This window comes from Amia ocellicauda, chromosome 18 (assembly GCF_036373705.1).
Source record: "Amia ocellicauda isolate fAmiCal2 chromosome 18, fAmiCal2.hap1, whole genome shotgun sequence".
In the NCBI taxonomy this organism is placed as follows: Eukaryota; Metazoa; Chordata; class Actinopteri; order Amiiformes; family Amiidae; genus Amia; species Amia ocellicauda.
This window is the reverse complement of record NC_089867.1, coordinates 6,160,126-6,171,729: the sequence shown is the minus strand read 5'-3', so window position 1 is coordinate 6,171,729 and position 11,604 is coordinate 6,160,126. Positions and strand designations below refer to the sequence as shown.

General features: G+C 43.3%; 2 protein-coding genes across 2 annotated transcripts in view; both read right to left on the bottom strand.

Annotated features, from left to right (window-relative positions):
- The window catches only part of LOC136714083 (ribonuclease inhibitor), a 73,819-nt gene that overhangs the window by 33,970 nt on the left and 28,245 nt on the right, over nucleotides 1-11,604 (bottom strand). The window contains exons 6-8 of the mRNA XM_066691395.1: nucleotides 10,784-10,957; nucleotides 7,418-7,591; nucleotides 6,011-6,184 (exon numbers count right to left, since the gene is read on the bottom strand). Coding sequence (XP_066547492.1) covers nucleotides 6,011-6,184; nucleotides 7,418-7,591; nucleotides 10,784-10,957 — 522 coding nt within the window. The remainder of the gene's footprint in view (nucleotides 1-6,010; nucleotides 6,185-7,417; nucleotides 7,592-10,783; nucleotides 10,958-11,604) is intronic.
- Nucleotides 370-5,357, bottom strand: LOC136714070 (stonustoxin subunit beta-like; the record flags this gene model as incomplete). The annotated part of the gene is made up of 3 exons (XM_066691384.1): nucleotides 370-1,233; nucleotides 4,436-4,479; nucleotides 5,230-5,357. Coding segments are annotated over 3 exons (702 nt in total), but the record flags the coding sequence as incomplete, so codon positions are not given.

Here is an 11,604-nt window from a genome sequence, read left to right as displayed (position 1 = left end):
CTCTAAAATTAAAGCATAGATCAAATAAACAAGTGGAGATAAAAAATAAATCATGGAATCATTTTGTTTAACAAAATGTAACTCCTTAAGCTGACAAACTGGGCAGCCTCTGTGATGCAGCTGCTTTCCTCTCCTAGGAGGATGGTGAGTCTTTTTTGTGTTTTAGTGTGTGTCCCCCAATGGGTGAGGTATTGTTATTTGTTTTGTGCAATAATGTGTCTGACTCTGATTGTCTGTGTTGGAGTGGTGCTGTCAGTGTGTGTTTGTGTAGTGAGCTTCAGGACCAGCTGGCTGAGGAGACTTCTCTGAGCTCCGCTCTTGGTATTGCAGGGCTTTATGGTGTTAAGAGTTTATATTACTATTTTTAAGATGGAGCCAAACTGTCATAGCTCTTTTTAAATGTGAATCAATAGGAGAGGGAAATCAGGACTGAATCTTAAAACAAAGAGATGAGTGCAGGTGATACTACTACAAACAATCATCATCATCATCATCATCATAAATATTATTTGAATAAGGTAAGGCAAGTGTGGAAGTGAGGGAATGAGAATGATAGAGAAAATTATTGATAATTATTACTTTTACTAAATGTATGAGGTAGGAAGAGAGAGAGAGAGAGAGGAATGAGGGAGGGGGTCACAGCTCCTCTGTCAGAGACTGAACACTGGCTCCACTGAGGAGCGACAGGCTCCACCCACAGCAGCTACTCCAGCTGACACAGGGACACACTAGAGTAAGAGTCAACTCCAAACCCTGCATAGAGGGGCTCAGTGAATGTGCTGTGGAAGGTGTGCAGGGGGGTCAGTGTGTCAGAGGAGACGCTGTAAAACGACAGAGTGCCGGCTGGCCAGTCCAGATACACTCCTACTCTGTGTGGGGAGTGGGGAGGTATATTAGTGTGATAGTTATTGTGCCAGACTGAGCACCTGGAACCCCAGCAGTCCAAACTCCAGGACTTGTCATTGCGTCCAAGGCCACAGTCACCACCGCCTCCTTTCCTGCTGATTCCTTTATATGTGACTCCTATATCGACCCACTCCCCACTCCACTCAGCCTCCCAGTAACAGCGGCCAGTCAGACCCTCTCTGCACAGCACTTGGCTACAGCTATCAAATCTCTCTGGGTGATCAGGGTGTGACTGATCCTCTGTCCCTAGTGTGGCCTTTCTGTTGCCCTCAGACAGAGACAGGCGTCTGTTCGCTGTGTTGGGGTCCAGTGTGAGTCGAGAGGCATCTGCAGACAAGAGGGAGGAGAGAAGAGAGAACATCAGCACTGGAATCAACTGGAGTCCAGTAATAGTATTAATAATAATAATAATAAAAAGAAGAGGAAGAGTAGGGGAAAAGGAGTGAGAGGGTGAAACAATTACAGAAATGGGGAGAAAAGGGGAGGAGAGTAGAGTTAAAAGAAAGGTGAAGAAGGGAGAGGTGGGGGAGAACAGGAAAGGGGAGGTGAAGGTGGTGAAGATAGGAAAAGCAGAAGCAAAACAGGAGAGGAAGGGACACAGGGGTCAGCCAAATCCCTCCATATTTTGTATTTAGGGTAGGTATGGTGTAGTGTTTTAGTAAATTCTCAGGATACTTCTTCATAAGTGTAACAAGTTTATTACAAACATGAATACAGGTGAACCCGGAGCTCCTCTCACATGAAGTGAAGAAAAGAACTAAGGATGTGAGTTGGAGAAGCCTTTGTGTATCTTCAGATAGACAGTAGGTTAAAGTCGTATCTGAAGTAATCAGAAGTGATTACATCTTGTTAAAATACATTTGTACATAATAGATTTACCACATACATGATAATTATCATAGGCCTGAGTATGTTTCCGTTGTTGTTGTATTTGAGTTGAATGGTGCTGGTCAGTATTCTTCAGGCAGCAGATGTTTATCAAAGACATTGTTTTAAGTTCTCAATCAACTCCAAATCCAAAACACACACCCTTTACTGTTTTAGCTGACCTATGAATATCCTAGCAGACAGTGGCTGACTGAATTAACCTAAAGGCAATAGCTGATTGAAATAACCGAAAGACAACAGCAGTATAAAATCCAAGAAACTAATAATTAAAGTAGCCCCCAGAAAGGAGTAAATACAAACTCATGATTGCTTTATAGACAACACTGAATTAACAACACGAAACCACTAACAATATTGAAGAACTGCATTTATTTCCCTGTGTGTCTGTGTAAACAAGGTCACTGTCTCACTGTGCTATGGTACTGTGCCATAGTTCAATGGCGATTTGGGCTTCAATTCAGCAATTTTGGATTGATACATTGTACAAACCCCCCTTATATTAAACATTACGTATGCCTTTCCCTGAGCAGTTGTAAGGCAGAAACTGAACTTCCACTCATCCTGGGACAGACATGTGAGCCTGTTATCTTTCTCTCCTGTCTGGTCTGCATAAAAGTGCTGTACTTTGTAACTTCTCTAAGACTTCTTGAGATTGCCTCTCGAACACCTCTTCCATGCAGCTGCTTGTAATGAAAACCTTTTGATTGGAGGTGCATGTCTCTCTGGATTTTCATGACTCTTCAAATATAAACCATATAAAGAAAATAATCAAAGTACATTTGGATTTTAGCTGACTGTGCCAATGAAGTCTGGCATAGGAGACAGGGGTGTTTCCCCAATGAGCTCAAAAAATATATATATAGAATGTTTCACACTCTGGTGAGAAAGTGTTTTCATCCTCATATTTTCACTTGCGTTTACATTTCCCTTCCATATTTAGAACTACCCTACTTAATACAGAATGCTGGACATTGCAGAGTGCAAGATACAGTTACATTTTCTTTCCCTTTAATTAGGCCTATTAGGCATGTGCTTCTGTTTTGTGACTGATTCATCAGGGGACAGTTTTGCACATGTGTACAACAGCAGGAGCAGCAGTTTTCTGCACAGGCACAGCACGGACACATTCATGATTATTTGCTCCTAGGGCTGCGTTCACAGTACACAGATATGCATATATCTGCACAGAATATGCACAAATACTGTGAATTAATTGGCTAAGTGGTCAAATTCCATGTAGAACTGTGGAAATATGTGGCACCAGAACGTGACCCAGTATGTTCTGTGAGTGTTATGCCTCTTCGACACGGATGAAAGTGGTGGTTTGCCATTCAGGCCAAAACAGCATGAGAGAGGGAGGAGGAATGAGTGAACAACTGGACAAAGAGTGGAGAGAGAAACCAGAGGAAGAGAAGATAGCTGGAATGAGTGAGAGAGCAGAGGAAGACAGATGAGGGAGAGGTACAGAAGGAAGAAAGGAGGAAAGGGGAAGGGAAAGACAAAATGACAGAAAAATTACTTGTGGAAGAACAGAAAGGATCAGGTAGAGAGAAAGAAGGGAGGGAAGAGGGATACAGGAGGGATGGTAGGGAGAGGTAGAGAAGAAAAGGGGGAGAAAATGGGTAGTGGGAAGGAAGAGAGAAAAAACGAAGATAGCTAGAGGTTGAATTAAGTTACAGCAACAGTACTAGAGAAAAAGGAATAGTTGCCATGTAAAATATAGCAACACACCTATCTAAATACTGGGCACAGAGAAGGAGTGGAGTGATAGAAAGGAGGGGGCAGGGTGGGAAGAAAGTGTGAAGAGGGGCAAATGGAGGCAAAATAAAACGGTGGGCCTGAGATGGAGAGAAGAGAGAAGAAATGATACAGGGATAGGAAGGGAAAGGAAACAAGCAGCAAGAAGAGAGCTAATTCCTGAAGACCTCATTTCAGAAGCTCAGTTTTTTATGTGCTTTTGTTCTGCTTTGTGCGGACTTATACTCTGACCCTGCAAAGGTATCCTTGTATCTTTGGTCACGTTCTTGTCACGCAGATTTCTGTAGTTCTGTACAGATCAGCGCTGCTAAACCATTGGGATCGGTGGAATTCTGCAGAAATCTGTGCTACAAGAACACAACCTTTCTCTTTTGCTTGCGGTTGTTTTACCAGTGTGTTTATTGCTGTGCAAGTCTGAAAAAGCTTTGAGTTTGTAGTTTGAACACGATTATTGTAAGTTTAAAGGTTTTTCATCAATGCACGTTTTATGGTTGTGGTAATCTGTAATCATTTTCACACTGGTTTATTTATGTATAGTTTTATAACATTAATCTCTCCTTAACCTCCCCTTAATTTAATCTCTAACTGAATTCTGTTTGTAGGGATATTTATATGGAATAGAGGGGTCCCCCTCTCCTACTTATTAATACAGCTGGCGGTGTAGTTGATGAAATCCACTAGGAGATTTTACTCTTGATATACATTTTTACTTGTATTCCATGAATAAATAATTAGTTATACACTGCTGTTGTGTAATATTAACAATATAGCTGTTGGAATACCAGTTTGTGTCGGTGTAAGACAGTGTAGCGACTCTGCTTCTCTTCCTGAATAAATATTCTGAAATACTATTGAAAGGATTCTTCAGTCCAAACAGACTTACATTTCAGGAGTCTTCGTCTGCTCCTCTTCTCTCCACTGTCAAATCTGTAAGAAACCAAAACAGAGAGCAGTGACTCAGGGACCCTCCTGCTCACAGGATGTCTGTGAAGTATGATGAGCCTCCCTCTCCAGAGCCCTGAGCCAATGGAAGAGCTCCACACAGCAGGGCTGATTAATATCCATCACACTGAGATGACAGCTCTACCAGTGGCAACAGAGTTAAACAATCAGACACTGTGTCCAAAACAACAGTCAGCACAGGTACACAGAGTCCTCCTGAGTGGTTAATCAGACTGGGTTGTTTCTCTGATGCTATGGGTCACCCTGCCTGGTTAATACGGGGGGCCAAACAGGCCATAATACATTGGTTTGCATATGTACTATATTGGTTTGTGTGCATATTATATTGGTGTGTGTGTGTGTACTAGATCGGTTTGTGTGCGTACTATATAATTATAATTCAGATACTTAGACGCCCTTATCCAGGGTGACTTACATTTGTACACATTTATACAGCTGGGTATATTGGTTTGTGTGTGTACTATATTGGTTTGTGTGTGTACTAGATCAGTTCGTGTGAATACTATATCAGTTTGCATGCACACTATATTGGTTTGTGTGTTTACCATATCGCTTGATCATGTGACTCAAGTGGGCGAGGCAGGACTAGGGACGAAGGGAAATCAAGTTGGAAGCAGCAGTGCGAGCTTTGTCCTCAAGCAACACATTACTGAATGACTTAACCATGTCACGTCATGTCAATGATATTCACACAATCATACAGCCTCTACTTACAGCAGTTTCTCTAGTTTAGAGCTGGGATTCTCCAGAGCAGTATAGAGCTTTGACTCTCCTGAGGCTCCGGGATAACTGTAGCTCAGATCCAGCTCTCTCACAGCTGAGTGGGTTGAACAGAGCTGAGGTCAGAGCTGCACAGCCTTCCTCTGTGATCCCACAGTCTGACAGCCTGGAGAGAGAAGGAGACAAGATCCATTCACTCTCCCAGATCTTCACAATCTCATAACGACACCAACAACACACTGGATCGGCCAACACAGGGCCAGTCTCTTTACTTTCTTCAGAGCATTAACTTTACAAAGAATAAATATAGGACTGTGAATGTTTTCTTTAGACTGCATTAGCTTTAAAAATACAGTAAAATGCATACTATTATGATTAGCAAGGTGGGATAAAAATATTCCCCCTGAAACCCCAAAGACCCAAGGAGAAGCAGTCAGTCATCAGTCAATGAGTCAAGTTCTGGTGAATGATATGGCTTTATTTTCTGCGCTCAGAGAGAGCACCTGTCTGTGTCAGGCAGCACAGGAAGAACACAGAGCATCATACATGATGAAAGAAGACAACCTTCGGAGATTTTCCTGCAGAACAACCTTCCACAGTCCTTGGAACTGCAAAACGCATCACAACTTGCCTTATAGGTCATTCTTCCCTGACCCTCACTGAATAAAATATCTGGGGCAGAAAATCAGCCTGAATCCTGAGTCTCTTTGGAGGACAGAGAAACAATCCACTACACATGCTATCTCTCTGTGCTTGTTATCTCACTGTTCCTCACCCCAGTCTCTGTAGTTTACAGTTGGGATCCTGCAGCCCAGCAGAGAGCAGCTTCACTCCTGAATCCCCCAGGTCGTTGCCACTCAGCTCCAGCTCTCTCAGCTGGGAGTGGTCTGCCCTGAGAGCTGAGGCCAGAGCTGCACACGACCCCTCTGTTAGATTACAGCTGATCAGCCTGTGGAGAGAGGGAACATAAGGACATCTGGAACTGGTAGCAAAACCCACAAGACTGACCATGAAATGAAAAAACGAAATGTCTTTCCCCTTTCCTGCAACATAACAATAACACATACACCAATATGTTTAAATACAAAGTTATAAGGCACAAACAAGTGCCATGATTTGTGCAAATATGTAGTTAAATTATAAACTCAGCAAAGTTTAAATCTAAAAACTCATAGTAGAAAGGAGGAAATGGTTTGTGTAGAACAGCAGCTTTGTGCTTCTGTGCAAATACTTCAAACATTCCTTGAGTGCAGGAGTGCTCTGAAAGACATGCACATGCAAGACAAACAAGACATTAACTTTGGTAAGGCTAAAAAAAAAAAAAATCTGTCAGTCCACTGCAGTGACTTAATCTTCAGCAGGTCACCAAACACAGTAGACAGGGATTCTGCATCCCATTGTGATTCCTGTCCCACTACAGTCTACAGCACTCACACACAGACAGAACAGAGAGAATGTATTTCCCAGTCTCTGTCTTGCACAGTAGTTGGGGGTCTTATTAAAATATTCAAAATTCCAGCAAAACAACGCCACATCATCGCATTGGCCGCTATCACAGCTTAATTGTACTCATTAAGAGAAAAAACGAAAACTTCCCAAAACTCTACTACCACGTCTTCACCATTAGCTCAGTAAATCACCTGGGGCTCCTCCAGGCGGTTCACCATGCAGACTCCAGAATCCCACACGATAGACGACAACAATGCCGTCCAACACGAGCTCAGCCAGTCCAGCCATTCTGACTAGTGTAGGCTAAGTGTCTAAGCCATTATATAAAATAAACTTAAACAAATCCTGACACAAATGTAGTCCAGCCTGCTGCTACTTTATTGCTCACCACGCTGTGTGTGACTGGGCTGTCTGACTCGTATGAGCACACCCTCCACACACCCAGACATTTCTACCTAATCCAGGGCTCTTCTAAACACTTCAGATAAGAGGTTGTGCTGAACTCTGTCTGTCACAATTTCACCAACATCATCTCTGCCTGGAGCAGAGTAGGGTGAGGAGGAAACGTTATATCAGGGTATGAAAGAGGAGTAAGTGACAACAGGTTTGACAAAGACTGAGGAGAACTCGGAGAGAGACAGGGTCAGAGCAGGGAAGAGGAGGTGAGCTCAGAAACCACAGTCTCTGCCTGTCACTGACTGAATATTCACACAATCACACGGCCTCTACTTACAGCAGTTTCTCTAGTTTACAGTTGGGATCCTCCAGTCCAGCAGAGAGCTCTGTCACTGCTGAGTCCCCTGGGCGATTGGAGCTCAGATCCAGCTCTCTCAGAGTTGAAGGGTTTGAACAGAGAGCTGAAGCCAGAGCTGCACAGCCTTCCTCTGTGATCCCACAGTCTGACAGTCTGGAGAGAGAAGGAGACACGTTGGTTATGCATTTATTTGTCCCAGACCTTTAGAAACAGTCAGGATGTGTGTTTGTACTAACAGAACTGGAGGCTCCACACTGAAGAGCAGCAGCTGAGCGTCACACTGTTGATGCCATTCATCTCACATGGAGACACACATCCAGCAGGAGAAGCATGACAACATCTGAATCTGAATAAATCTGTCATTTACAGCTTCATCACAAGGAAATGTCCATGTAGTTCTACATTCACATACACTCACCTAAAGGATTATTAGGAACACCATACTAATACTGTGTTTGACCCCCTTTCACCTTCTGAACTGCCTTAATTCTACGTGGCATTGATTCAACAAGGTGCTGAAAGCATTCTTTAGAAATGTTGGCCCATATTGATAGGATAGCATCTTGCAGTTGATGGAGATTTGTGGGATGCACATCCAGGGCACGAAGCTCCCGTTCCACCACATCCCAAAGATGCTCTATTGGGTTGAGATCTGGTGACTGTGGGGGCCAGTTTAGTACAGTGAACTCATTGTCATGTTCAAGAAACCAATTTGAAATGATTCGACCTTTGTGACATGGTGCATTATCCTGCTGGAAGTAGCCATCAGAGGATGGGTACATGGTGGTCATAAAGGGATGGACATGGTCAGAAACAATGCTCAGGTAGGCCGTGGCATTTAAACGATGCCCAATTGGCACTAAGGGGCCTAAAGTGTGCCAAGAAAACATCCCCCACACCATTACACCACCACCACCAGCCTGCACAGTGGTAACAAGGCATGATGGATCCATGTTCTCATTCTGTTTACGCCAAATTCTGACTCTACCATCTGAATGTCTCAACAGAAATCGAGACTCATCAGACCAGGCAACATTTTTCCAGTCTTCAACTGTCCAATTTTGGTGAGCTTGTGCAAATTGTAGCCTCTTTTTCCTATTTGTAGTGGAGATGAGTGGTACCCGGTGGGGTCTTCTGCTGTTGTAGCCCATCCGCCTCAAGGTTGTACGTGTTGTGGCTTCACAAATGCTTTGCTGCATACCTCGGTTGTAACGAGTGGTTATTTCAGTCAAAGTTGCTCTTCTATCAGCTTGAATCAGTCGGCCCATTCTCCTCTGACCTCTAGCATCAACAAGGCATTTTCGCCCACAGGACTGCCGCATACTGGATGTTTTTCCCTTTTCACACCATTCTTTTGTAAACCCTAGAAATGGTTGTGCGTGAAAATCCCAGTAACTGAGCAGATTGTGAAATACTCAGACCGGCCCGTCTGGCACCAACAACCATGCCACGCTCAAAATTGCTTGAATCACCTTTCTTTCCCATTCAGACATTCAGTTTGGAGTTCAGGAGATTGTCTTGACCAGGACCACACCCCTAAATGCATTGAAGCAACTGCCATGTGATTGGTTGGTTAGATAATTGCATTAATGAGAAATTGAACAGGTGTTGCTAATAATCCTTTAGGTGAGTGTATGTTACTCTTGTGAGTAACTCTGTTACTCTGCTGGTGTCTCATCACACACAGGGAGCAGAGCAGAGCCCCTCTTCATTACACTGGCTTACCTCTGTTAGTTCACCATAGACTGTCTGCCCTGTTAACATGGTTTTACTGTGGATAGCATAGCAGTGTAACATTATTACCAAATAAAACTAACATTAAGTACTAACATCACATGAATCTAATTAAAGTTATTCTGTTCTGTTTACTCGTATATTAATAATAAGAAACAAACCTGGTTGTATGTTAACAGGCAGCATGCAAGCTGTAGCATTACTGCACACACTGGTAGAAATCAACAGTATGTTTTAATGCACTACAGTCTGATACAAAACTACTAATAATAATCATTATGACGATGATGTTGATTAATAATGATCATCATCAACATTGGGGACTAAGGACAAATAAATAATGGTTACACCTATACACAACATATTATTTTCCATTTTACCAGTCGTTTTGGTGTATATGCAAATTAAAGTATTTATTAATAAAAAGTTGCATTTCTTTTATTCTCAGCCCACAGTAGACAAATACATAATTGTTTCTCCTCCTATTTAAAAAATAAAGCTATTTGCAAAACACTCTTATTACTAATAGTATATCTTTAGTATCTGACAAATAAAAGTGCTGCACAGTGTACTATACATACAGACACAGTCAAAGTGCAGGGTGTGCTGTATGAAGGTGACACATATCGAGGGAACTGATCCCTCTGGTGTTCCTCTCACACCAGGACAACCCACTGCTGGACAATACTGGCAAGACCCCCGTCAGCACAGAGAGTGAGGACACCTGCTGCCCATCAGGAAGGCGTGTAAAGGACGAGCACGCAGAGCCTCAATGCATTTACCTGAGGGGAAAAGCAGGACGCCGGGTGGCAGGATGTTGAGCAGCAGACTAGGGATGCACTTCTCCTTGTGGGTCTTTTATTCTTTTTGACTGTTTGATTGAAGAACCCACTTCTGTCTATTGACCAGCTCTAAAGGAAGACCACGACTATGAAGCGAGACCCTGCCTGAACTATAACGGCCTCGAGACCTGCCGTGGTCCAGACCGAGAGAGCCCCTGCTGCCTGAGCGCATTGCTGTTGGAAACTGTTCAGTGCTCTGAGCACAGTCAGGATGAAGCCCCACAGCTGCAGTCAGAGCCCGACAACAGGGCTGGGCTTTATTTGATGTTTCAATGTCTTTGTAAAGACTGACATAGTTTACACACCACAGCACAACCAAGCAACCAAGTCAACTACCTCTCAGTTCATCAACCCTGATCCCCTGACACACACTGCCAGCCCCCTGATGTGTCACTATATAGTCAACCTCTGTATCTCTGTCTGCTATTAGCCTCATCTCTGACTGGAACAGAGTTCATCTTCACATGATCTGTCAGCACGATGTCACTGTCTACCTCCATTATACCAGACAATAATGCAACCAAATCAATAAATACAATCATCTGTTTAAAAAGATGAAGCCACAAATCAGCCAACTCTATGTTCCAATCAATCTGGACGATACATTATTTGAGAATAGGACAGAGCAGTAAGGGTCAGGAAGTTTAACAGAATGAGGAAAAAAGAGGGAGAGACAGGGTTGGAGCAGGGAAGAGGAGGTGAGCTCAGAAACCACAGTCTCTCCCGGTCAGTGACTGAATATTCACACAATCACACAGCCTCTACTTACAGCAGTTTCTCTAGTTTACAGTTGGGATCCTCCAGTCCAGCAGAGAGCTCTGTCACTGCTGAGTCCCCTGGGCGATTGGAGCTCAGATCCAGCTCTCTCAGAGTTGAGGGGTTTGAACAGAGGGCTGAGGTCAGAGCTGCACAGCCTTCCTCTGTGATCCCACAGCCTGACAGCCTGGAGAGGGAAGGAGACACGTTGGTTATGCACTTCCGGTTTCAGCTGCTTTCCGTGTTATAATTACTCCCCTTCTTTGGAAAAGTCCCCAGTAGACGTGAATAACTCAGCTCTCAGACTGGCATCCTCTCATTGTTAATGTCTGACACTTCCCTGTTCGCTACTGAACACCCTCAGCAGTATTGCCAATCTCTATGGCATTTTGCTTGTTTATTTGTGTTTCTCCTTGATAATTTGTAGAAAAAAAGATTACACACGCACATCTGAATACCTTAGAAAGTGCTGGGTATCGAAAAAGATCATATCAAATAAAAAGAATACCTGCACACTTACTTATAGCTCAAAAAAATCATTAAAAGTATTTAGCCCATGCTTCACAGGTCTACAGGCTTTTGTTCTATCCAGCTGGCTAACTGCTTAATTGAACCAATGTGTGTCTTAATTAGGCAAAATGTCCCTGTGTTCAAGGTATCCAATGACTGGTAATTTAGAGAGACCTGGAGAACCTGCAGGATTGCTGCTCTCTAGTAACAGAGTTGGCCACCCCTGAACTAGATGAAGACACAAATCAACCAACTATCTTCCAGTCCATCTTGATGATGCATTATATCAGACTAGGACAGAGCAGTAAGCGACAGCGGGTTTGA